The following is a 24,909-nucleotide window of genomic DNA, read 5'->3' on the forward strand; positions in this document are numbered from 1 at the left end:
ATCGTCAGCTCTGTTTCGGCTTCGGTGTTTTATGAATTTTAGAAGATTTCAGACATCCTTCTGCAACTCCGTAATGTGCCGTTGTTATATGTACATATATGTTATATGGAACTCAGAGTCAAATATTGATGTTATAGGCAAGATAATCATTTTAGCCGTTTAAGCCTATAAATAGCTTAGTGGCCAGACTTCAGATTGAGAATTAACATTTATCCTTTATGTACCTGTAAATCATTACCGAGGTAGGTACGGAGTGTTCCTGGCTGAGATTCAAAATGCAGGCCTGTTAATTTTTTACCAGCCGCGTTATTGTGCTCGGTTATTGCTGTTTCCATATCACGCCGAACAAACACTCGTGAGTCGGTTATTCCCAGGATAGGGCAGCGTAGGGTGTACTTTAAAAACCAGCAACGCGGTGGCGGTATTGTTCCTTGTGACAGGTCTTGAGTCGGTAACTGCATAGTAGAATAAAAAACTTTATTCGATGACCATCATAAATTACAAATATATTGTTCCACAACGTTTTGTGTATGAAATGAATAAAGTTAAATGTAGATCCTTTATATGTTGCCATGTAATAATTTGTAATTCGGTATACGGGGCTGCTCGAGATTTAAATGAAATTGCAGTCAGTTTCTCTCAAACACGCGGTTAGAGAGATATTACCTGGAAATACAAAAGAATGGAAGGAATAATGCAAGTCATTTATAGAGCCTGGCCACAGAGTCCTTTGTTATTACCCTGTGTGATTAGGTCCGGAGCCTTGTTCGGGTCCGGCTGAGGTGCTTGTGGCCCGGGATAGCCATCAGCAGGGCTGCTTGGTGAGGTTGGTGAGGATTTTGTGGTGTGGAGCTTTGTACGGAGCCGTGAAGCTCCCGGGAGGCAGAGTGGCACGTCCCTCCTCATCAACCTGACCCATCAGAATGAAGTTCTGACCTGAAAAAGAGTGTTACGCAAGAGTGAAGGTGAAGGAGGAAAAAGGTCCAACAAAACTGGACTATGAGACGTGTGTGTGTGTGTGTGTGTGTGTGTGTGTGTGTGTGTGTGTGTGTGTCAGTACCTCTGCGCAGCAGTGGACATCTTTTGCACGGCAGCACCAGTCTGACTGACATGGTCTCTCCAGCTTGTGTGATGGTCAGACTACCAGCCTTGTAAGCCTTTATAATGGAAACAGATGCGTGCAGACTCCCCTGGGGACCAGGAGACAACATCGTCACTTTGCCCGTGATCACTGTCACAGAGAGGAGAGAGGAAGAGAGTCTTATTCCGCTGTCTCTGCCTGGGGACTGTGGAGGACGTTTCTGGGCTTGGACTCACCAAACTCGCTAGTACAGAAGCTGGTTTTAATGGTTCCATCTCTCTTGCATGTTGCTCTGCAGTGAGGGTTTGTCTCTGGCCCTGAGACTTTCATAACAAAAACAGGCACACAGCAGAAAGTCATAACAATAAAAGTTCACACTACTGTTACAAATAATTTCAACAATTTCAAAAGGCATGTTTTGCAAAAATAATCATATTTCAAACATATTCTGTACAGTAGTTTCTATAAAATACTTTTTATATTACAGCAAAAAAATAATTTGCATTGAAGTTTCTAAATAATCATTTAGATCTTCTGACCTGGAGGGGCTGGTCTGGGTTGACCAGGTTCTGGTTTACTGACTGGAGGTCTTACTGGTCGGACAGGTTTTGCTGGCACACGCCTGGGTGGAGTGGTGGTCGTGATGATTGTAGATGGAGCTTCTGTGGTGAGAGGTTTCATGGGGACTTTAGGACCACGTGGGCCTGTGGGTTCAGAGTTCACACGGGCTCCTGATTGGTCAGAGCCTCCTGCAGTAGGGGTGCGCGAGCCTCGTGGTATACTGGAGTACGTGGCCATGAAGCCGTCAGACGTCACGCTGAGGTCAGACACAAACTGCACCAGGAGCGCATTGCCAGAGGTGACTATAGTCCTGCAGGTGGACACGACAACGACAGAGATGAGAATGAGATGGGCAGAAAAAATCTACAAGACATTCCAACATACCTACCCAAATATCAAAGTAACCCAACAGCAGCTCATCTCGTGATCTGCATTGTTTTAAAGGTTTTTCCTGCTCTTTAAACTCTCGGGTCAAGCTGCTTGAGGGTGCGATAGTCCATTTCCCTCAGCTTCTTACTGTTCAAATAAACCGTACAAACAAATCGCAGCAGTGGCGCCAGAGCGTGAATTAGACGCCTGAGAAAACGTATTTGAAAAACGGACGGAATCTTGTTTATTGTTTACAATAACCTGTCAGTCACTTGATGCTACATTTCTCAATGCCTCATTACAAGCCAATTACTTGTACTGTGGGCAAAGAAAAAGCTATATAACAAACACGCTCTGCTGCCAAATAATCCACAAGAAAAACACAAAAAGGTATTTTCCAGAATTGGCGCCATTCCACCTGTGCAGGTAATGTTAGCCAGCGACATTTTATCGATTAGAGAGCTGAGTAAATGGTGTGGGTGAACCACCTTCTCTGAACTGTAAGCAGTGCTGGTAAATTGTGTGGAACTATTTTGGAGATAACAGTGTTGGCTAGATAACAAGTAGACTAGTGACTTGTGGGGGCTCATTACACAGGGTGAAGTACTAGATAATACCAACAGGCCCTCAAACATGGCAGTCTGACCTTACCTCATGGGCTCACTTGTTAAATGATAAAGTATAATAAACAGCCTCATCGCTCGAAAGCGACGTCGTGACAATTTTGGTGATGCAAAAAAATAATGTTTTACTCCGGTTGGTAAGTACATTGTGTTTGTGTACAGAACTAGAATGTACAGAGGGAAGAACGTTCCAGTGTTGTTGTGTCTACCTGCTTCATCCCCAGAGTGTTTCTTGAATCTGGACTAATGCACCTTTAAAGTCTTTTATAAGATCTGTGTAATCGAGCAGGTTAAATATTAAAAAATGCAGTGTATGAGCACCTAAGGCAAGATCCTGAAAATGACTTATTTATATAGACATATAGTGAATATCTGTTCCATTCTAACAGATCTAATATCTGTTCTGATGGTATGTCAGGTGAAGGTATAGCAGGTGAGTCTAATGCAGGCGAGTGTAAGGCAGGCGAGTGTAAGGCAGGCGAGTGTAAGACAGGCGAGTGTAAGGCAGGCGAGTGTAAGACAGGCGAGTGTAAGACAGGCGAGTGTAAGACAGACGAGTGTAAGGCCGGCGAGTGTAAGACATGCGAGTGTAAGACATGCGAGTGTAAGGCCGGCGAGTGTAAGACATGCGAGTGTAAGACAGGCGAGTGTTTGGTGGCGGTGCTCACTCAGGTGCCACATCACCACAGTATTTTCCAATACGTCGTGAGTTGTCCTTCTCTCCTCCGTTGAAGAACGCCACATAGTCAAACCGACAGTACATGTCTGGCTCCACATCAAATTTACCAAACTTCACTTCAATCACCTGGAACACCAGTAAACATGATCACTGTTATTATCTTCACATCAGTTCCCCTGCAGTCTAGATCAAGGCTGGTTTGAACTGACTTCAACACAACAACACAACTGCTTAAAGTCCTTGTATGTAAATAAAGTGTTGCTGTCAGTCAGTGTGTTCATAATTTCTGATATTTTGCAGTGTTTTATGTTTCAGAGTTTTGTTTGTTGGTTCTCTGGTGGTCCTGACCATGTCTGCTTCCACGGTGATCAGCCATGAGCAGCTAATCCCTGCAGGGTAGTTTTTTTCTGGCCAATTAGGAGTTTTGATGGTGCCTTGTGACTTTGTCATTTTTCCACCACAGAACTGATGCTCTGAAAGAGAATGTCAACACGGATCATCCTCGGGTACCTGCTGCAGTTTTCAGGACATCACTGAGTTTCTGTAAATTGTCTGGTTTCATAATGGTATCATAAAAAGTGTCTGTACTCCATAATGGAGTTTCCAGTCCAGTCTACAAGAAGCTCCAGTTAGATTTAATTCAGTTCCAGCACCAAACCCGCCTCAGCCAAGTAACACAAAAGAACTTGATAATGGTACTGGAAGGATGGACCGAACCTTTGCTTGAAAACAGTAGAATTATTAGGCTTACGAAGAAAAAAATTATGGTGAAATATTAAAAATATATTTATAATATGCCATAGGATTTAAATTTCATATTGTTTCTGTGTTACGCTAAGAGCTAGAAGTCCTCAGAGACAGAAGTCTTACCATCCACATGTGGTTTAGCTCCATTAAAGTAGGCCAGGAAGCCCCTGCCCCCTGTGCCAGAGTCTGATACCATCTCCAGCATCATGGTGTTGGAGGTGGAGATCAGAGCACCGGGCCTGAAGGTCCCACAGAACCGGCCCAGCTTCTGCGCCAGGTTGGAGTGACCATTGTACACATCCACATAGTCGTATCGGCAGAGTGGGTCTGCCTCCAGGTCAAAGATCCTGAAGGAGAGCATGATGACGTTTCCTTCTGGGACCTTAGAGAGAGAGAGAGAGAGAGAGAGAGAGAGAGAGAGAGAGAGAGAGAGAGAATGACCAAGAAAGATGCGCTTCAAACTGATTCGGTCTCCAACAGAAATGACTCAGTATGCAGTTTATAAACACAAATATTCTATGACTGCTTCAAACAGCGAGGTTGGGGGGGTGTGTTGGTGGGGGTATGTTGGTGGATGTTGGTGGGGGTATGTTGGTGGGGGTATGTTGGTGGATGTTGGTGGGGGTATGTTGGTGGATGTTGGTGGGGGTATGTTGGTGGGGGTATGTTGGGCCGTATGTTGGTGGGGTATGTTGGGGGGCTATGTTGGTGGGGTATGTTGGTGGGGCTATGTTAGTGGGGTATGTTGGTGGGGGTATGTTGGGTGGTATGTTGGTGGGGGTATGTTGGGCGGTATGTTGGTGGGGTATGTTGGGGGGCTATGTTGGTGGGGGTATGTTGGGTGGTATGTTGGTGGGGTATGTTGGTGGGGGTATGTTGGGTGGTATGTTGGTGGGGGTATGTTGGGCGGTATGTTGGTGGGGTATGTTGGGGGGCTATGTTAGTGGGGTATGTTGGTGGGGGTATGTTGGGTGGTATGTTGGTGGGGGTATGTTGGGCCGTATGTTGGTGGGGTATGTTGGGGGGCTATGTTGGTGGGGTATGTTGGTGGGGCTATGTTAGTGGGGTATGTTGGTGGGGGTATGTTGGGGGTATGTTGGTGGTGGATGTTGGGGGGTATGTTGGTGGTGGATGTTGGGAGGCTATGTTGGTGGGGGTATGTTGGTAGGGCTATGTTGTTGGGGGTATGTTGGTGATGGATGTTGGTGGTGGATGTTGGGGGGTATGTTGGTGGGGGTATGTTGGTAGGGCTATGTTGGTGGGGGTATGTTGGTGGGGTTATGTTGGTGGGGGTATGTTGGTGGGGTTATGTTGGTGGGGGTATGTTGGTGGGGGTATGTTGGTGGGGTATGTTGGTGGTGGGTGTTGGGGGGTATGTTGGTGGTGGATGTTGGTGGGTATGTTGGGGGGCTATGTTGGTAGGGGTATGTTGGGAGGGTATGTTGTTGGGGGTATGTTGGGGGGCTATATTGGTGGGGCTATGTTGGTGGGGCTATGTTGGTGGGGGTATGTTGGGGGGGGTATGTTGGGGGGGTATGTTGGGGGGGATATGTGGGGGGTGGATGTGCTCACGGTGATGCGCCAGGAACATTTGCTGTCGGGTTTGTAGAAGGCAGGAAAACCTTCACTGCCCACGAAGCCCGAGTCTCCTTCCAGATTCCCACCACAATCAAACACAGGCCTGTGGACAGAGGACAGACATGCTAAAGGACAGGGGGGTAATCTAAAGGACAGGGGCGTAATCTGCATGCCTTCTTCTCCAGAAGCAGGAGAAAGCCCTGAAGGGAGCCACAAACTAAGGTGATACACAAGCACGCACATTTACCGCCCAGCGTATGACTTGTGTCCCGAATGAGTCATCAGAAATATGCGGTAATAGCAGTCGCTGATGTCTGCTGGGGAGGGAGCTCGTAGAGGATGGGGGAAAGGGTGCTGACACACAGGATGGAGGCACAACATCAGACAAGTTTCTCTGTCTCGATACTCATAATAATCTGTCTCTCTCTCTCAAAAGTCTGTCTCTGTCCCAATAGTCTGTCTCTGGTCCTTGTCTTTTACTCTCACCCCCACAGTGAAACTTGCAATACTGGCCTTTTGTTTCATACTGTGAGTGAGTCCAACCTTTAACACATTACAGTTAGCACACAGGGAAACCTAAAGGAACATTTTAGAAACTTCAGCCAGTGGCCCACAGAGACTCTGAACACTCACCCCATGGCACAGTCCCATTAGCCCTTCATTATTCCTATAGTCTTATATATATTTTAGAGAGGTTTACATTTCTGTAGTAATTCCAGACTCTATCTCTCCACTCTTGGCACACGAGTGACTTTAAACCCAGTGACACTGAAAAGAAGACCATACACTCTTGTGTCAGCAAACCGTCACGGACAAAAATACAGTCATGGGCCAAAAGACTCCCACACACAGCAGGAAGACGGGCTCGCTGGAGACTGAATGAAGGAGCATCCCACCAGCCTCGTGGTTATACTCAGAGGAATAAACAATCAAACTCCAAATTGCTTTTTTAAGAGTTTACGAAATATCAAGTAGGACAAATTGTGCAATATGCAATACGTGAAGTCTGAGCCATCCAACCTAAACACTCGAAGAACTTTTCCAAAGCGCTTGCCCAAGAGCTCATCTGCCAATGTGATTACGCAATTTAGTTCAGGATCTCAGAAAACACTCCCTCTGTTCCCCCAGTAAGGCAGACCAAAGGTCTGGAATTGACCACACATACAAACACACACACACACACACACACACACACACACACACACACACACACACACACACACACACACACACACACACACACACACACACACACACAGCAGCAGCAGCAGCATTTACACAGTTCTATCCATATATCTAGTACTCGTTTAATGAGATGACAGTAAATGAATGAGCATGTTTACTGTAGACTAGTCACGGCGAGACAAAAATAAAGCACAAGAGAACATAGAACATCGCCAACTTACACATCTCCATAAAACAAGGACATAAAGACAATAACAAGCACTAAAAACTCATACTTGGAAGTGTAAACTGCACTATGCAAACACTGAAGCTCACACAAGTGTGTTACTGTATGCAGACACACACACACACACACACACAGGCGCCGAGCCCAGACCTGGTGTAGTTAGTTGTTTGAGCGAGTGTCCATCTGAAGAAGAGGAGCAGGATGAAGGGCAGCCAGGACGCACAGCTCCGGTGTTCCATGTTGCCCGTGTCCCAGTAGTGGAGGACCTGCAGGAGCAGCGTGAGAGGGGAGGAGAGGAGGAGGAGGGGAGCGTGGGGGCGATGCTGGATGAGGGAGTGTGTGTCTGATGACAGGGGGGGAGGAGGGGGAGGGGCTTGTGGCTAACTAGTGCCAGATGCCATGTGGGGTCTGTGCTGGTGTTCACCCAAAGCTAGCACTGCACATTCCTGTGAGAGCAATACTGGGGAAGAAAGAAAACAATAGAACAAAGTATCAAAACATTAGTGTGTGTGTGTGTGTGTGTGTGTGTGTGTGTGTGTGTGTGATCTCATACACTAGGTCAGGTCTTGTGTATGATTGGAAAGATTTTGGGTCTTGCAAAAGGGAAGTAGGTTAAATCCTCCCTGCAGCTTGTGTGTGTGTGTGTGTGTGTGTGTGTGTGTGTGTGTGTGTGTGTGTGTGTGTGTGTGTGTGTGTGTGTGTGTGTGTTAAATCCTCCCTGCAGCTTATGTGTTGTTTTTTGTGTGTCATGTTTCACGTTTGCAGGCCAAGGTGGGCGTGGCCTGTGTGCTGTAGGGAAGCGCTTGGGGCTTTGAAGCTGTTTGTGACGTGGTTACTAGTCCTGGCTTCAGAAGGCAAGTTTACTGTCCTCCATCATTAACACAACTTCTGATGTTGATGACCTGCAGATTGAGCAGAACCCTTTTAGCCTCTTTGTGAGATGCTTTCTAAGATACTCAGATGTAGCTGCACTCCTGTCAGTTTGTTGGGTTCCTCGGGTTCATATCAACTTTAGGTTAATGTCCCCTGTCCATGTCAGACGTAGCCAGGCCATGTGTGGAATGGGGAGGGTGATGAGTGGTGTTGGGGGCTTCGATGCTCCTGTTCTGCAGGACCTTTGGAAGCTCCGTGGCCGAACCACTGATGATAGTCATCAGGACAATGAGGCATGCAGGAATGTGCAGACGTGGGCTCACTGCTGGGGGCGGGGCAGGGTGGGGGCGTGGCCTGCTGGGTGGGGGCGTGGTCGTGATAGGTTAACAACACGTGGCTGCAGGCCAGTGTATGTGGGCCTGAGTAGAGATTCATAAACAGTCCGTTAAAACCGAGATTTGACTGCAGATGAGAGAGTGAGGAAGGGTCTGTTGGGAGAGAGGAAAGGAGAGAGGGAGGGAGGGAGGGAGGGAGGGAGGGAGGGAGGGAGGGAGGGAGGGAGGACATCTCTGGAAGGAGAGGAGTGAAAGTTACTGGAAATTTACTGCGAGAAGAGTTGGGTTCATGGTCTAGGCGAGGCCAAATACAGATGAGAAACGTTTCAGTGGACAGATAAGTAATTATGCAACAAAAGAAAGGAGAAAACGTTCCAGACGCAGTTTACAGACACGTTTCAGCTGCTCTTCACGCGGTCTATTGGGTTTTGCATTTGATTTTTTATTTTAGACTTGTATCATGACAGTTTATTACTTCACGTCATTGTTATAAAAATGAATGTTTATCTGGATTTTTGTTGATGTGGTATTTCTGAGTTTAATAAAATGTTCTTCTACGTGTAGATGATGCTTCATTATTTTAAAAATATTCATTATTAAGTGATACAGATGAATGAATCAGGTCCGATTTGGGTTAAGCCAAATAGTCTGATCTGGTGTTGTTACGGTTTTATTAAGAATCTTAATAAGGGCCTTTTATTAATGATCAGTCACTAATACACAACTCTCACTCTAGTGTCACTGAGTTTGTGCACGCTGTACTCACAAAGGTCTGTGTGTTATTTATTTGTCAGTGGAATGTTGGCGAAATTCATGCATTTCCACGTTGCTCTGCTGTCTGCACTGATGTATTAAATTATAGATTCAGGAACATTCCTCCAGCAATAAAGACACACTGAACTGTGTGAATCACAATTGTCTTAGTTCTCTCTAGTGTGTGTGTACATATAGTCAATCACAAGTACAGCACAGAACTCAAAAGTAGTTTTTCTTATAGAGAACAGTTTGGCCTCCTTCCGGGGGGGGGACCTGAGCACCATGCAGACATCACAGCTACCAGACAAGGACACAGTTAATCACCGAATAACTGTGACAACCACTGTAACTCGCTCTGTTAGCAGAAATAACACCACGAGAACAGACACAAAAATGTTTATTTTCATCATTGGCATTTATTAGTGAAACATGTATGATAAATCAATTCCAGTGCAGCTTTAGTGAAACACTGATTTGCATGCATCCTGTTGACAAACAGAAGAGATATGGCACAAAAAACTCATCCCTTTAAATACAAAAACTCTAGTCTGCTGTAAACAGATTGCTTAGCAAGGCAAGCTTAGAAGAGGTCCCCAGCAGACAAACCCTGAGGAGGAAATAAACTCAACAAAAGCAAACAGCTCTTAAAATTAGCCAAAGCAAGTTTGGAAACCGCTCTGGATCTCGGGGTACGCTGGGATTTGGTTTGGTTTGGTTTTTCCCTTTACCTGGAGATGCAGTTACTTGTATCTCCAATTAGATGGCTGCGTTACCATAGGAACGGCCAGGTGAGCTCCTTATAAATTGGAAGCTTTTAGTTTGTCTCCTTTTGTCAAAAAACAGACAAACAAGTACAGTCACAATATGCAGAAATATAAAACATTACAAACTGCGTCATTTCACCCAGACAAACCAGAGCAGAATGAACACAGTAAAACAGGCTTTGGTCAGGCACCCAGTTCATCTGTTCCTGCATAGTTTACTTTCAACTCTACTTATTTTGAACAATAAACCAGGTCTTTGGCACTTACAATTATTAGAATAAACCACAGAATCAAACATGGCACAAGAATTAATAACTTCTGAACAGAAAACTTACAAATTACTCTTTCTGTGTTCTTATAGAATGGAGTGCATGGATTTCATTGTCTGCTGTTCAATCAAGCAACAGTGTTGTGGTGTTTGCAGCGAGCCAATCCAGAGCAGCCTGCGGCCCACATCGGCCAATCATGGCTCACGACACTGCATCTCGCCCGTGGAGGTGACCTCAGCTTCCCCACAGGCCTTGTGCTGAGGGCCGACCTCTGGCTGACAGTCCTCACCTCGCCTCCACGCCGTCTCCGTGGACTCCGGGCTGTCCGGGACGACGGTGTCTGCCAGCATTCCCGCAGGGATATCGCCCTCCTGAAGGTCTCCGGAAAAATCCATCTCAGTGAGGTCGAGGTCGAAGGGCGGGGCCGGGGCCGCCTCAGTCGGGGAGCCACACCCCCTGCAGGCCTGGGAGAGACCAATGGGTCAGAGAGTGAGACTTTCATTCAGTAACACTAGTGATGGTGTCTGTCTGACAGGGTGTCTGTCTGCTGACCGAGAGGCTGACGGAGGTGGGGAGGAGCCCGTTGTGTAGCCAGGGGTGAACTTCGCTCAACTCCCTGCACTGATCCTCCGTGAACTGGGGCTGCTGCATGTGCACGAGCTTCAGAACCTCCCTGTCCTCCTGCAACACCGTGTCCCGGTCCCTGCAACACAAACACACACACACACACACGCACACGTTCAAATGCAGCTGCATACACATAAACAGACACACACACCCTAACACCCTATCAAGGTCTCCAAACACTCCGAGCTGAAGGTCTCCACTGACACAGACATGCACCACACTGACGCTGGTCCTCAACCCCAGACCCTGGAGCCCATCATCACCTGCTGGGCAGCTGGTATGTCATCATCACTTTCTCGTCCGTGTTGGCCATGGAGAGCCAGACAGGGTCCTGCAGGACGTACTTCATGAGACGCTCCTCTCCTGCGCTGCCCCATAATGCTTTGTGGCCATGGTCGTTCTCCGATGACTCCACACTTCCAAAGTACTTGCTGGTGTTACTGCTTCCTGGGTTTGAAAATGGTCATAAGGAAAACATTTGTATTCCGGTCCAAATCAATTCAACAGTTCATAAATAATAGACAGAAACTGGTAAGTAATGAAGTGTTGGGTGTAAATCTGTCTAAACAGTGACCATTCTCCAGGAAACATCAACGTAATGCTTATTTTAGGGCGTTCCAGGAAAATAACTGATACGTAGATCAGTGTGAGTGAAGATGTTAGACATGGTCACACACACATATGTGTCCACTGGGCCCCTGGCATCACTGACGTGGGGTGGTGATTGGTGAATATTCATAACCTGCTAACACACCACGGCGGCTGGACCACGGCGGGCGGACTCACTCGTGCCGCTCCCCGTCGTGCTGCAGCCATGAGAGCCCGAACCAGAGGACCCGAAGCCCGAGGCAGCCGAACTAGCACCGGAACGAGAGTCCTCTTGGAGCAGCAGGTCCAGCAGATCGCTCGAGGTGGACATGGCGTCCTGATTAGACCCGTTCACCTCAGTCTGGGACATAACAGAAGAGGAACAGGAAGACCAGGTAAACGTCAATTTTGGTGGAAAATGTAAATATCCACACAGTGTTGCTCAAGAAAAATAAAACAGAACAAAGACAATTAAGTTAAACTAAAAACAAAATACTTTCTCCAGGCCAAAACATCCCGACTCACATTATCCTTGGAGCTGCTGCAGGTGACGGAGGTCTGAGCTCCTTGAGCGATGCATCCCCCAGGGGGCGGAGTCTGCTGTGTCACATCCGTGCGGTTGCTTGGGAACTCCTCCAGCTGTAGCAGGTTCAGAGGAGAGGAACACCGGGAGTTGAAGAGAGGAGACCCCGCCCCCTCGTGTTCCACCAGCTGATTGGTGGATTGAGGGGTGCTGGAACGGGAGGGGCCTCGAGGGGGAGGGGCAGGGGGAGGGGGAGGGATGGCTGTAGCAGGGTTCAGGCCTTCAGGAGCTCGGTTCTGGAACCCAAAAATGCTGTTGTGGTTGTAGGACTGCAGTGGCACGCCTAACTGAGAGGGGGCAGGATTGAGCTGGGAGGGTAGAGGGTTGAACTGCCCCACGGCAGAGTTAAACGGGACAGCGTCCGGGGCAATCTGACCCAACACGGGGCTAAACTGGGCTGGCGGGTGGCCGAGCAGGGCGGGACCGGGTCCGTTCTGCCCGAGCTGCTGTACAGACACGCCGAGCTGTGAACTCACGGCGCCGAGCTGCGGGAACATGCAGCCGGGCAAGATGAAGGCCATCACCGGAGGAGCAGCCGCGGTGGGCAGGATCTGGGAGGCCTGCACGGGGAACCTGGGGCCCAGCTGGGCGTCCGGACCACCCAGCTGCATCCTGGGGTCAACGTCCATGGAGGGCACAGGGAAGGTTGGGCAGAGGGGGAAGAAGGGCAGGCAGCCTGGAGGATAAGAGGCTGTGATGGGTGGAGCGTGAGGCTGCGAGCTGACGGAGGCCCAGGAGGAGGTGGCGGTCTGAGGTCCCACGTACATGTGCTGGTTGTTGGGGAAAGGAGAGGCTCCGGGCCCCTCTGCTGCGGATGCCGGCGTGGGCAGTGACTGGGCGTTGGGCAAGGGGCCCTTGGACTGCTGCTTGATTCTTTTACCTCTTCTGCCCCGCCGTCGCCCACTACCGCCACCTGCTGGGTAGTCCTGGGTGCTACGGACACCTAAATTTTGCAAAAAAAAAAAAAAAAAGATGCTTTAATATTCGAAGATGAATGTGTTATGGTCCCTTTTGCAACAGCATAGCACTAACATAAGTCATCAGCTGTGAGGTTCACTGAAGACCTTCAACCTGTGCATATAACGGTTAAAAAATCCATTAACCTGTGTGTGTGTGTCTAGAACCTCCAAAAAGACCTTGAACTCCTGCACGTGTCTAGAACCTTTAAAAAGGCCTTCGACCCTTGCATGTGTCTCTAGAATATTCTATCTATTCTATCTTATATTATTCAATCTGTCACTGGACATCATCCATGCTTGTAAGTAAGTCCCAGAGGAGCGTGGGTAGTGGCCGTTACCTTTGACCCCGGACATGGCTGTGTGCCTGCGTGGAGGCGAGCTGGGTTGGATCAGGCACAGCTGGCTGAGCTCTGAGAACCGACTGAGAAAGGCCTGCTCCTCGCGCTGAGTGTGATTGGACAGCACCTCCTTGGTGAGGCCCAATCGGGGGAGGCCGCCGCCCCCTCTCCTGCCCTCAGCTTGTGAGGCCGTTTTGCTGGTGGGGACGGACGTCTGTGGGGTCGCCCCTGTAGGCAGCGGTGTGGTGCAGTTCTGAGGAGCTGTGGCGTGGGGCACAGGGGAGGGGTTGATCGGGGAGTCCTCCATCATAATAATGTCTGCTTAAGAAACAGAAGAACATAAAGTGCTTTAATGTACACTCCTGTACACACTAATGTACACTCTGTTACACTGTTATGTACACTCGGATGTACACTCCTGTACACAGGTGTGGGTGGAGGTACGGGTGGAGGTGTGGGTTTACCTGATTCTGGAGGCTTCTTGTCCCCCACATGGACGATGGTGCTGCTGAAGCTACACTGGGACACCACGCTCTCAGCCTTATAATGCAGGGCCAGGGGGGTCAGAGGGTGAGTGGGCTTCGTGGCGACGACCTTTGACTCCTCACCGACCTCCAGGGTGTCCATCATGTCTATTGCCAGAACAGGAAATGAGACCAATCATCATTCACTAATAAGTGTGTATGAGACTACATATGTATGTGTGTGTGTGTGTGTGTGTGTGTGTGTGTGTGTGTGTGTGTGTGTGTGTGTGTGTGTACATGCACGTGGAGCCGGCAGCATGTCAAATTACCTTTACCTACTCCTGCTGCTCTTCTGTGTTTGCCGTCGTCAGACGTGGAGGAGGTGGTGCAGGATGAGGAGACACACTTCCTCTTCACCGTGCTGGGACCGTTACAGCTCTCCAGGTACCTGAGACACCGCCGAGCCCCAAAACACAGCGTCACGGCTGGGGGAAGCTTACAGCCACCAACTGAGCAGCTTCCACGGACTCACACACACATACCGGATTATGCTGTCCAGGCAGTTGATCTGATGGTATGAGTAGGGCACAGGGAGCCCTTTTCCTGGTGATTTGGGGCTAGGAGTCGCCATCTGCTGGCTGTCTTTGGAAGTGCTCTCTGGACCAGCAGGGATCACCATATCTCCTAAATGGAAAAGTTCTTATCAGAACATCAACAGTGGCTCTGAGCTCATGACTGGAAAGCAATCCAGGAGTGTCACCAGTGGATGGCTTGCGTGTTCCTGCTAGTTTTACCTGAGCGTGTGGTTTTGTGGGGCGTGGCCTTGTTTCGGGAGCCTGCGAAGACCTGCTCTCCACTGTTCTGTACCATATGCACATTCTCACACATGTGTGGGAAGTTCTGAAAGAGCAGACAGGAAGGGAAGAGGAGGTCAACACATCAACACACATACAGCACACAGAAATCCTAAACTGTGTGTGTGTGTGCGTGTGTGCGTGTGTGCGTGTGCGCGTGCGCGTGCGTGTGCGTGTGTGTGTGTGACCCTGTGGTCTGTGCTGTGGTCCTCACTCTGCCAGTGTGCGGGGTCTCCTTGGCCGGGGCGGCGTCGCTGGAGTCCGTTCCGCTGGCCTGGAGCTGCTGGGAACCGCTGCTCCCCACACTGCTGTAGGTCAGAGGGCAGCTGCCGTGGACAGGCGGCACCAGGAGCCGGTGGATCTGCTCGCTGAGCTGGGCCACCTCTGGGGACATGGCCCTCACCACACCCTCTGTGGCCGCCGTGAACACGTCCTCGTTCAAGGGACTCCTGAAGGGTGCAGCACAGCGCTCAGGCTAAAGGCTAACGGCTAAAGGCTAATGGCTAACGGCTAATTGCTAAAGGCTAAGGGCTAAGGGCTAAAGGCTAAGGGGTCTGCTGCCAAGTACAGACCTGTGAAAGTGATAACACTGCTAAATCTGCACAGCAACACTGGCTTTGTGCCTCGCTGGCTGGTGTTCAGTGTCAGTCATGTGAAAATGTTTCTAGGAAGAGTGGACACATTACACCAGCCTCCTGCTTTTGAACATGCAGATCTCCAAGATGTGGCAACCACTGCTAAATCAAAGGTTGTTTGCTCTGTTTACGATAAAATGATCGTTATTCGATTAATTCTGAGGTGAGTACGATGAGGTCAGTGTTGAATTGTGGGACGTCTAGAATAGTACTGAATTCTGAGTTAAACAGGGTACTGGTGAATTCTGAGATTTAGGAGACGGTTGGTCACTCACGTTCGGACTTTGTGGCGTCCGACAATGAAGGACACTTTCCTGCTCCAGGGGTTGATGAAGGAAGACCAGCTGGTGTCCATGGTGACATACTCGCCGCTTCGTACACACATGCGCAGGGGGGAGTGTTCGAAGGGCTTACCAGCGTACTTAACAACTGGAAGACACACAATCACCTAATCACCACTAACTCTACAAGGACACTGGGAGCACTGGGAACACTGGCTGTCTCCGTGCCGCCCAGATCACAACATACAGGGTGTGAAGCTTACTTTTCTTGTGAATGTCCACCATGAGGGACCTGTCGTCTGGATGGAGATACAAGAGCAAAGGGGTCCCGATCAAGTCCTGCGGCAAGTACCCCAGCAACGGCACAGCTCTGAAAACAGACAAAACGTTAGCAACTATTACCGAAGCAACCACTTCCAAACATGAGCTCAGCCTAGCAACTTTAGCATAGCCAAGGCCCAGATCACCTCTCATCGACCTCCTGGAACATGCAGTTCGGGGTGTGGCTGGTGGTGAAGATCCTCTTGTCTGTTGGGATACGTGGTGCTGGAGAAGATCCAAAAAAAGACTTTCAGCAAGGTGGTGAGAACATCTCACAGCGAGCAGATAGGCTACTTCATTACAACAAAATCTGAGACACACAGTGCGCATGATTAAAAGAAACAAGGACTACAAGTCCCAGGAAGCGAGAGTCACCCTTCTAACAAGCCCTCTACAAGCCCGTGAAAACACTCCTCCCACTCTCAGTAGCAGAACACACTTGCGATCGTCAGTACTCACAGATAAAGGGACCGATCTGTGCGTGTCCCGCTCTGGGGAAGGGAGCTGCCTCTCACCTTCGTAGCCGGAGTGGACCCTCTCTGCGTTGAGCAGGCAGCAGGGCTCGGGCTGAGAGGCGTCCGAATCGCGCAGGCTGAGCTGGTAAGGAGTAAGGCGGAACGGACAGTACTTCGTTTCTCCGGTACTCTCCCTCCCCCCGCTCAGGCGACAGAACATGGGCTTCTCCTGGGCGCAGTCCGCCGAGCCTGCCCCAACAAGACCTTAATCCAGTTACTGTTTAGTTTTCCATCTTGTTCTTTCCATATTATCTTTCTTTTATGGACACTAAAAGCGGTGTCAACAGAGACGGAGCTCTGCACTTGAGTAACTAACCACTCTATCAAGAGTGCTGGCAGCTAGCTGTTGGTGTTGGCCTGTCTATTTGCTAATGACCCCTGCTTACCAGCACGGGTGCAGGAGGCCCAGCGGGGCAGACTGCAGGGGGCTGTGCCACTGAAGAAGGTCCTGACGTCCTGAGGGGCCAGGAGCTCCGAGAACAGCGCCCCCTGCAGCCTCTCCGGCTTACAACGCAGCAGAGACGACGCTTGAGGAGAGATGTACACCACCTTCCCAGACAGGAAAGATACAGCCACAGAAAATGTATCCTACAAATGGAGACAGGGTGAGAGAATAAGAGAAAAAAAACTATCTTGAGCATAATGTGTGACATTTCTTCTGGAAATGTTGATGGAGTGATTGTATGGTGTGTCGTACAGTGTTCTGTAGTGTGTACTCGGAAGTGATGTTGTCCAGTTCTTCGATGGTGAACGTGGACAAGTCCAAGCAGCATCCATGGTTCTCATCAATGCTCCACTGGTGATAATACTCCTGATTGGCTGCAAAATTACAGTACAGGCCACACCCACCAAAGGTTACGCACATTCACACCAAGGCACAGTCCACATCCATACATCTGTTACTGTTCATTTCAGCTTCCCACAAAAGACTTTATCACTATGAAGCTTGGCAGAAATCTGGGCCCAGCCCCTAATGAGCAATTTTTGAGTGATGGCAGTGAGGAAACGTTCCCGATCTCCTTCCTGTCATGTCCAGAGGTCCTGCTGCACACACTCACCCCGCACTTGTCTGACGCACTTCAGGGCGTACTGCAGGGATGCCAGCGTGCTGGAGCGGCCCTTGGTCCGCTGGTCGGCGGGCACGCGCACCTTCAGCTCCCGCAGTGCCCTGAGCAGCTCCTTCTGCGTCTGCAGGCGGGCGGGGCGCTCGCTGCTGCAGCCGCTGGTGGACGGCTGGTCCTGCTCGGAGCCGCCACTCATCAGGCTGAAGGCGGCCGAGCTGCTGGGCGGAGATGGACTGTGGGAACTGGAGGAAAAACGCAAGTGGCATGATTGAACCCCACATAATGACTCCACAGTTATTTAAAAACACGCGTGTTCTATGAAATACTTTAAAGTCGCAGATGAGGAAGAGGTGCGGGAGATGTGCAGGTGTCATTGGTGGGGGTTTCCGATTGGACGGGTACCTCTTGCTCTCCGTGGTCTCTGTGGTCTCCATGGCGGAGTCTTTCTCATTGGGGGAGCTGCAGGCGGAGGTCTCCCGTCCCGCATGGCCACAACACAGTCTCTCAGCGGAGTCGTTCCCGCTGGAGTTGGCATCTGTGTCGTACAAGTGCGAAGGCTGCGCCAGCCTGGAACCTTCTCCCACTTCGATTGGCTAAAGACCTGTCAATCAATCCGGAGGAGCCAGTGCAGCGTCTCCGGGTCTTCGGCGGCTCCTTTCCTCTCTCTTTGAACCACGCTGACAGGGATCTTCAAGTTAAGATCATAAATAACAAAACTTGTCAAACTGTGTTGGGGGGGCTGCTCCTGGCCTGGGCACCATTGGAGACTGTGTGATCAAGCACCAGTCACAGTGGACATGAGGAACATTCGTCTCACATTTATCAGTCACGTTGAACACTCATAACACTCGCATTTATCAGCCTGTGACTTGCAGCTTCTCTTCAAGTTCTCTAGCTTTTCTTAATTTTTGAATTGCTTTATGCACCCACAAGGAAATAAAAAGAATAGAGTAGAAATGTAGTCTTTCTGTTACGGCTCGCTGTTACAAACCTACTCTTCTGCAGTCTACATTTAAACATGAGAAACTGTTAACGGCTGACTGGCGACTAAAACTGTCAAAGTTATCCAATGTGTGCAGTCCTGTCAAAGAAAACGTAATTGGAAGAGAGTTCTCCCAACAGACACCAGAAAAATCAGCTTGAATTTAAAAGCTCGCAAAGCAGCAATGTGGTTTCATTTTACAATTTACTCGTTTTAGTATAGCTGGAGGTCGAGATGTGTGATTCGTTAAATACTGTAGCCTAATGATTAAAAATATTTGTAAATGTAATAAAGAATGTAACGATTAGCGTATGCAGTTCAGCAACACCAACTGCCTGCTGTATCCCCAACATTAATGCATTTTAAATTCAAAACACTCCGATGGTATTTAAATGTCTAACCGGCCTGTCGGGAACACAGATGAATAATTAGCTAGTAATGAAACTAGTTCTGAAGCATCCGAATCACGCAGTGAATGTGCGCCAGCATGAGCTCGCAGTGAGGTGCGCATCAAGTAGCTAATCGCCTATAATCACCAGAAGCCAGAATAACTGTGGCTAATCGTTATAGTAGAAAACCCGACAAAGTCACAGCGAAACAGCAAAAGATCCCCTACAGTAACGTAACCTGGCTTAATGTACGGAACTAAAACTTCTGCTCTATATCTTGCTGAATTTTCTATTGTTTCTTAACTATCCCATTAGATACAACTGGATTATGAATAAATGTTCTTATTACCTTTGTTAGTGATTGCAAATTTATAAGGGTGTTTAAAAAAATCCGTAATTGTGCGCCAACGCTGTCCAGCGGCATGAATCAAGTTCAAGTCCACAAGTCTACTAGGACAGTCAACAGAAAGAGGACACATTATTCCAGAAGGACAGCGCACCATGCGCTGTCATTGGCTATTGAATGATAACATCCCCGCCCAACCAGATAAGACCACGCCCATGTTCCCAAACCTAGATCTGTGATTGGACGGTAAGATCTTTTTTTTCGGCACGGGGCTCTTGTGTCACGTTGTAACGCCGCTCCTCGTGTACTTTCCTGTTAAGTGAGAGAACACTATGTTCTTTTTCGACCACATCTCTCATTTCCGTAAAAAGGCGGCTAGTGGACACCGCAGGCTTACCGTCATACAGATTTATCATGAAACACAATTGCTGTAATAAAATAATCTAACCCTACTTATTCGATATCTAGAATATATTAAATTATATATATAGCTTTGGGCTACATATTTCAGGGTGGTATCAAATATCAGATTAGGCACATAAGCACTCTGTGGGTGCAGGACAGAATAGACATTAAGTTCTGAAATAAATGATTGCAGAAGTGTTCAGTGTTCAGGAAAACAGAGCATGCAATTTATTTAGGATAAATGTATTTAACGTAAATGTTGATTCGAGTAAACTAATAATTTCATAAACGCACAAAATGAAGTGGACCAGAGGTGAAATGAGGACAGAGGTTAAGCGTTTGGGCCTCTCGCCAGTCTAAGAGCCCCCAGATCCCGGCATGGCAGCGCGCGACAGCGCTCGCGACAGCGGAATAAAGCGCGTGCCTATTTTTACCTTCATGAATTCTACGTCGCGTCACGGCGAATGTTTTAACCGCGTGATGTCAGTACATTATCCACGTTGTAAGACAGGAGTACTGTATATGGTTTCGTTTATGGTAACTACAATTATTACAATTGTTATTATTGCTAGTAAGCTTGACAAGTATTGTAAACAAGTATTGATTAGTTGCGACAGGATATCTAAAAATGTACATGGGAGGTAGTTATCGATAAAAAAATGTGTAGCCGTTGTCTGTTTAGTAACAATTAATTGGAAATCTTATGCGAGTTATGCTACTATGTAATCCACTTCATAAATTGGCCTCCTATAGTCTGGAGTAACTTTTAACTGTGTATGCGCGAGTGAAGACAATCACTGTCACTTCACTCGTTTTTTTATCCGCTTGCTAGGAACAGTTTCCTGCGGCAGGGATTTGCCCCGCGTCGCTGAGAGCGGCCAGCAGGAGGCGCTGCCTCTCATACAGCGCGAGAGGGTGACGTCATGTCAGAGCTCCTCAAACGTGCACGAGAAGCACGGCGCGAGATAAGAGTCTTTGCACATGGCTATAAGTGCACGGACCGAAAGCGTGCGTGAGTAGACGTCAGCGTTTCTGTAAGTTGGAAGAACTCGTATTTAGCATTTGCAATTAGAAGTGTATTGCTTCTGTAAATGCCGTATGTGTTGCACTGCAACGCAACGCGTAAGCAAACGTCTTGTGCTCGAGTTCATCATGTTGGCAATGCAAATATATAAAGTTACTCTACAGACTGACGAAAACAGTAACATTAGATTATCTGTCCGTGCTTGTAACTTAACTAATTGTATGGGAATTGTACATCCTATACGTATTTGTGCAGTTGCTTTAAATATTTCAGTGTGTGAGAGTAAATGAAAATGTTTAAATAAATGGTAGTTTATTTAACCTCGGCGTGTTGCACTGCTGTTTTCCACGAAGGTGAAGCCCCTGCCTGACCTGTCCGCTTCTGACCGACCCACAGCTCAGTTGGAATGATGTGCTCAATTTGTAAAGAAAAATGTACAGACGTTAGGTGAAGTATAACACACTCTGGCACGCTTCTAGCTGAAGTGGATCTTGATGAATCTGTACAAACAAATCTCGAAACCACCAATAATGACTAAGGACAAAAGCACCCAGTGGAAAAATTGTCAGACATGAGAAACATAAGACATAAAAGTCTTTTAATTAATATAGGCCTACGTGAATATAGCGAAATTTCGTTGACAGTCTTCCCATATACAAATATACAAAGTATAAGAACGTTTACAGGGCAACAGAACACGCCGACAAAAAACAGGTCCCAGTCTTCCATGGTTGACATCTACAATATAAATCCCAGTTTGACCGTATGGGTGTACAGGATGCAATGTGTATGAGTGCTAATTGAAGTGCTACTGTCTAGTGTGTCTGTGGGTGAGATCATTGCGTGGCTAATACATAAGTCATTCTGGGGGTGAGGAGTCAGCTTAACATATCTTCAAAATCTTTCACCTGAATTGCAGATGCTTGTTGAGGGATTGTAGAAGGTTTCATAGATGATGTAGTGCCAGATGAATCCATATGTTATGGTTTATGATGTGTTCTTGTATTCATTAAATTAAGCAGCAGTTGCAGTGTTATTAAAACACCAGTATTCAGTTCTGGTTCTGGTCCAAGATCATGTTCTGGTTCAGGTCCTGGATTTTGTTATGGTTCTGGTTGAGGATTGTGTTCTGCTTCTTTATGCTCAGTTATCACTTTCTTTTCCTTAATAAAAATAAAAAAGTTGCATAAGTTTTCATACAACCATATAGCTGATAATAAATAACATTCCCAAATGCTATTAAATAGTTGCTAAAATAAAATTCCTGTGTGGGAAAAAATGTAATTGCAATTCTCTGTATCACTGTATCATTTAGATATTGAATAAACAAACAGGGATTAGGGGATGTGGACAGATAGCATTTGATTTAAAGTCAGATGTGTTTGTGCGGAGTTCTCTGGACAAATGTTCAAAGCGTCTGGGTTGCATTCGGTGTGGACATGCCATACTAAAGATACAGATGAGGATAATCCCTACTAAAATCAGGATTAAAAGTCTTGCCTCATCGTGTAATGCGGTGTAACCAGAGGAAGGAGACACCAGCATTCGTAATGAGCACGCCATTCTGACTGCATACACTACATGCTCCTATTAAGCCACGCCCCTTCATCTGTGTCAACCTGCCACTCTGTTAACATTAAATAGCATTTAATATCAAGTTTGACTCATTGGATTATTAACTGTTCCTGAGTCTCTTATATATGCAGTACAAAAATGCTTTTAGATTTAAGGCGTTTTTTGCTAGCTACGATGGATTTATGGTAAGGTGACCTGGTGTTTGCTCACATATTTTATCTTGACTGTTAAACGAATTTAAGCCACCAGACAAACAGCTTCTTCCGTAGTGCCATCACTCTCATAAATAACAGACAACCTCTTTAACTTCTTTCCCGACATGTTGGCCATTACTGTTGACACCATTGCATATATCACCACTGCATCACTGTTTTGCAATATAACACTCCTACACTTCTGCACTTTATAGATGTTGTCAGTAAGCTGTCTCTAAATTGTACATAGCACTAAATTATATGCTCACTGCTTTCTTAATTTCTACCAAAACCAAATTCCTTGTGTGGGCAAACATATTTGGCCAAATAAACCTGATTCTGAGTTAAAGAGGCTTTTTTCAGCATCTGTCCTGAGTTTGAATCATGATCATAATCAGTCTTTACATTACTCTGTCTCCTCACACACCTCATCTAAGCATCAGTACCTGTTGGGTGTTATTACAAAACTGTGAAACACACCTTCACTCCTGTAAGTGGTACACACTTCAGTGAGTTCCTGCACCAATACACCCAGTTTTGTGGCTTATTAGGTCTGGTTATTAGCTGATATATTGAACCAGGTGTGTTGGGTGAATGTTCAAGTGTGTAGTGCAGGTGCAACCCTAGGTCTCTAGTTATGCACGGTGCTACACACACACACAACATGTAACAAACCATTCAGACACAAGTATAAATCCCACGACCATCCTGATTTCACTAATGAAAGCCACTTGTTTTCTATGTACAAGACCCACAAATGAACGCAGGGTCATGTGTGGAAGCTTCATTCTTCGGCTGCCACATGTTCAGTCTGTGGAAATGTAGAAAAATACAGTTCATTTTGAAAATAAACAACACATTTTTTAATCATATATTTCATTTATGTTTATTCGTCATTGCTTTCAAACACACACACATTTTAATTTCTAACTCGGAACAATAAACACAGGTCATAATTGCAATTTTTTCCAATATATGTATATTTATATTTCATATATATATATATATATATATATATATATATATATATATATATATATATATATATATATATATATATATACACCCAAGATGTTCATCAATATAATTAGACATTGACAGATTTACTCTACAATTGTTGCCATGTATGTCTGGTTCTCAAATGATTTCCATTAACATTGTACTTCGTCCTGTTTAATATTCAAAAATAAATGAAGAGAACAAATACATAAATAAATAAAATAAAGACTTTTAAGACTGTATTGCCCGTGATCTTCCGGCCTAGTCCCTCCAGAAAGGCCAGACGAGCAGGGGTAATGCTAATCTAGCGTCCTGTCTCCAAGCCTGGCCAAATTAAATACATAAGCAAATTAAATACAAATAGTTTTGAACACCATAGCTTGGCTTTCGGTTCAGTGCCTTTCTGGTTGGCCTGCGGACTTGAACAAACAGCTATCATTCTGTCTGCTTAAATACAACCATCTTTCATATCTGAAGTCTTCGACTAAAACAAACCCTAGTCTTCTATTTAAGACACTCCCCTTATAAAGACGGCGTATGTAGATGAGTTGGCTTCATCTTGCTCTATGTACAAGCTTTTAGAAATGCTGACAAGCTGACCTTTAGTAAGGCAGGCTTCAGGTGCCATTACTACATCATCTAATATGCCCTCACACTCATCTTAAAAAATCTAAATAATATATAAATAATTTATTTTTCCCCAAAGCAGACGTGAGTGGCCAGGCCACAATTTTTCTGCTTGAACCAAAGTAAACCATTTAGGTAAGCGAAGCAAGTGTGTGCCGTGTGAGATGGACAAATCATGTTGGATTCAGAGTCAGTCAGGCGAAGACGTTTTATCTGTCTTCATTCCCTCCACTGTAGAAGACACACTAACGTCAACAGATTGGAAAACTCGATTATCTGAGCCCGCTTCACTTCGACCACACATTATTAACCATAAAATAAACACCAAGACAAAGGAAAATGTCTGTCACACGCACACGCACACATACAGATATCATGTTAACGTCATGTTATCTTCTTTTTGAATCCTTTGCTGTACATGTTACTGGTTTCTTCATACAACCCTTTTATGATTTGTCCATTGTATATATATTTATATGTCCTACATCACATCCACCCCTTACATTTATGTATATCCTACACAAATCATTGCACCTGGCTAATTGTAAAATCAAAATGCCGCTAAATTGTATTTTTACAATTTTTTTGTTCCTAATTTAAACCTTTTGGGCATACCTGAAAAAACAGGACCCCCGTTCCTCAGATATACACCACAGTACAACACTAAACAACATAGATTTAATCTCTTTTTTCTTCTTCTTTTATATATATTTTAAACAGCTACAGAAAAAATGTTGATTTGTGTTTCTTAGTCAGCATCACAGAGACAGAAATAAAGGAGTTGTGCTATTAGGGGACCAGTCTCAGAAGACCAGCGCTGTGCTGTGTCCTTCTGCTCTGAGTATATCCGCTTTATGGTTTGCAAACTTTCCCACCTATTTGCTGCTCCCTGCTACATAAGTAGAATGGCAGCAGACTGGGTTTGTTGTAGTGATTTTAACCAGAGAACAGGGGAAAAGCTTCGTCCCTAAACCTGTTTTTGATGGCAGTTGGCAGCATAAGCAAGACAATACAGTCTTTGGTCATTTTCCTTTAATTGGTTTGCTCTGTTTGAGGGAAATAAGACATGGGTGGTCATGCTCGTGGGAGGAGA

At 46.6% G+C, this 24,909-nt stretch overlaps 2 protein-coding genes across 7 annotated transcripts; both read right to left on the minus strand.

The window, feature by feature from the left end:
• Positions 1–456: 456 nt before the first annotated feature.
• Positions 457–7,362, minus strand: pcolcea (procollagen C-endopeptidase enhancer a). The gene is made up of 9 exons (XM_077019427.1): positions 7,200–7,362; positions 5,633–5,741; positions 4,184–4,442; positions 3,662–3,786; positions 3,303–3,439; positions 1,621–1,952; positions 1,318–1,404; positions 1,061–1,231; positions 457–936 (listed from the first exon to the last, which is right to left on the minus strand). Exons 1-9 carry the CDS (start codon positions 7,286–7,288, stop codon positions 806–808), a joined length of 1,440 nt encoding a protein of 479 aa, XP_076875542.1. The 5' UTR covers positions 7,289–7,362; the 3' UTR covers positions 457–805.
• Positions 7,363–9,393: 2,031 nt separating this feature from the next.
• Positions 9,394–19,147, minus strand: per1a (period circadian clock 1a). 6 transcript variants are annotated; one of them, XM_077019434.1, is made up of 20 exons: positions 18,996–19,147; positions 17,678–17,963; positions 17,270–17,517; positions 16,909–17,030; positions 16,598–16,799; positions 16,212–16,400; positions 15,843–15,921; positions 15,639–15,745; positions 15,370–15,523; positions 14,674–14,908; positions 14,400–14,505; positions 14,148–14,289; positions 13,935–14,053; positions 13,606–13,773; positions 13,142–13,462; positions 11,787–12,787; positions 11,460–11,622; positions 10,937–11,120; positions 10,599–10,749; positions 9,394–10,510 (listed from the first exon to the last, which is right to left on the minus strand). In XM_077019434.1, exons 2-20 carry the CDS (start codon positions 17,707–17,709, stop codon positions 10,241–10,243), a joined length of 3,993 nt encoding a protein of 1,330 aa, XP_076875549.1. In that variant the 5' UTR covers positions 17,710–17,963; positions 18,996–19,147; the 3' UTR covers positions 9,394–10,240. The 6 variants fall into 6 exon arrangements, 5 of the variants coding, with proteins under 5 accessions (XP_076875549.1, XP_076875548.1, XP_076875547.1 ...); XM_077019433.1 differs by having other exon boundaries at positions 13,142–13,459; positions 13,941–14,053; positions 16,212–16,415; XM_077019432.1 differs by having other exon boundaries at positions 13,941–14,053; positions 16,212–16,415.
• Positions 19,148–24,909: the final 5,762 nt, after the last annotated feature.

This window comes from Brachyhypopomus gauderio, chromosome 10, assembly GCF_052324685.1.
Source record: "Brachyhypopomus gauderio isolate BG-103 chromosome 10, BGAUD_0.2, whole genome shotgun sequence".
NCBI lineage: Eukaryota > Metazoa > Chordata > Actinopteri > Gymnotiformes > Hypopomidae > Brachyhypopomus > Brachyhypopomus gauderio.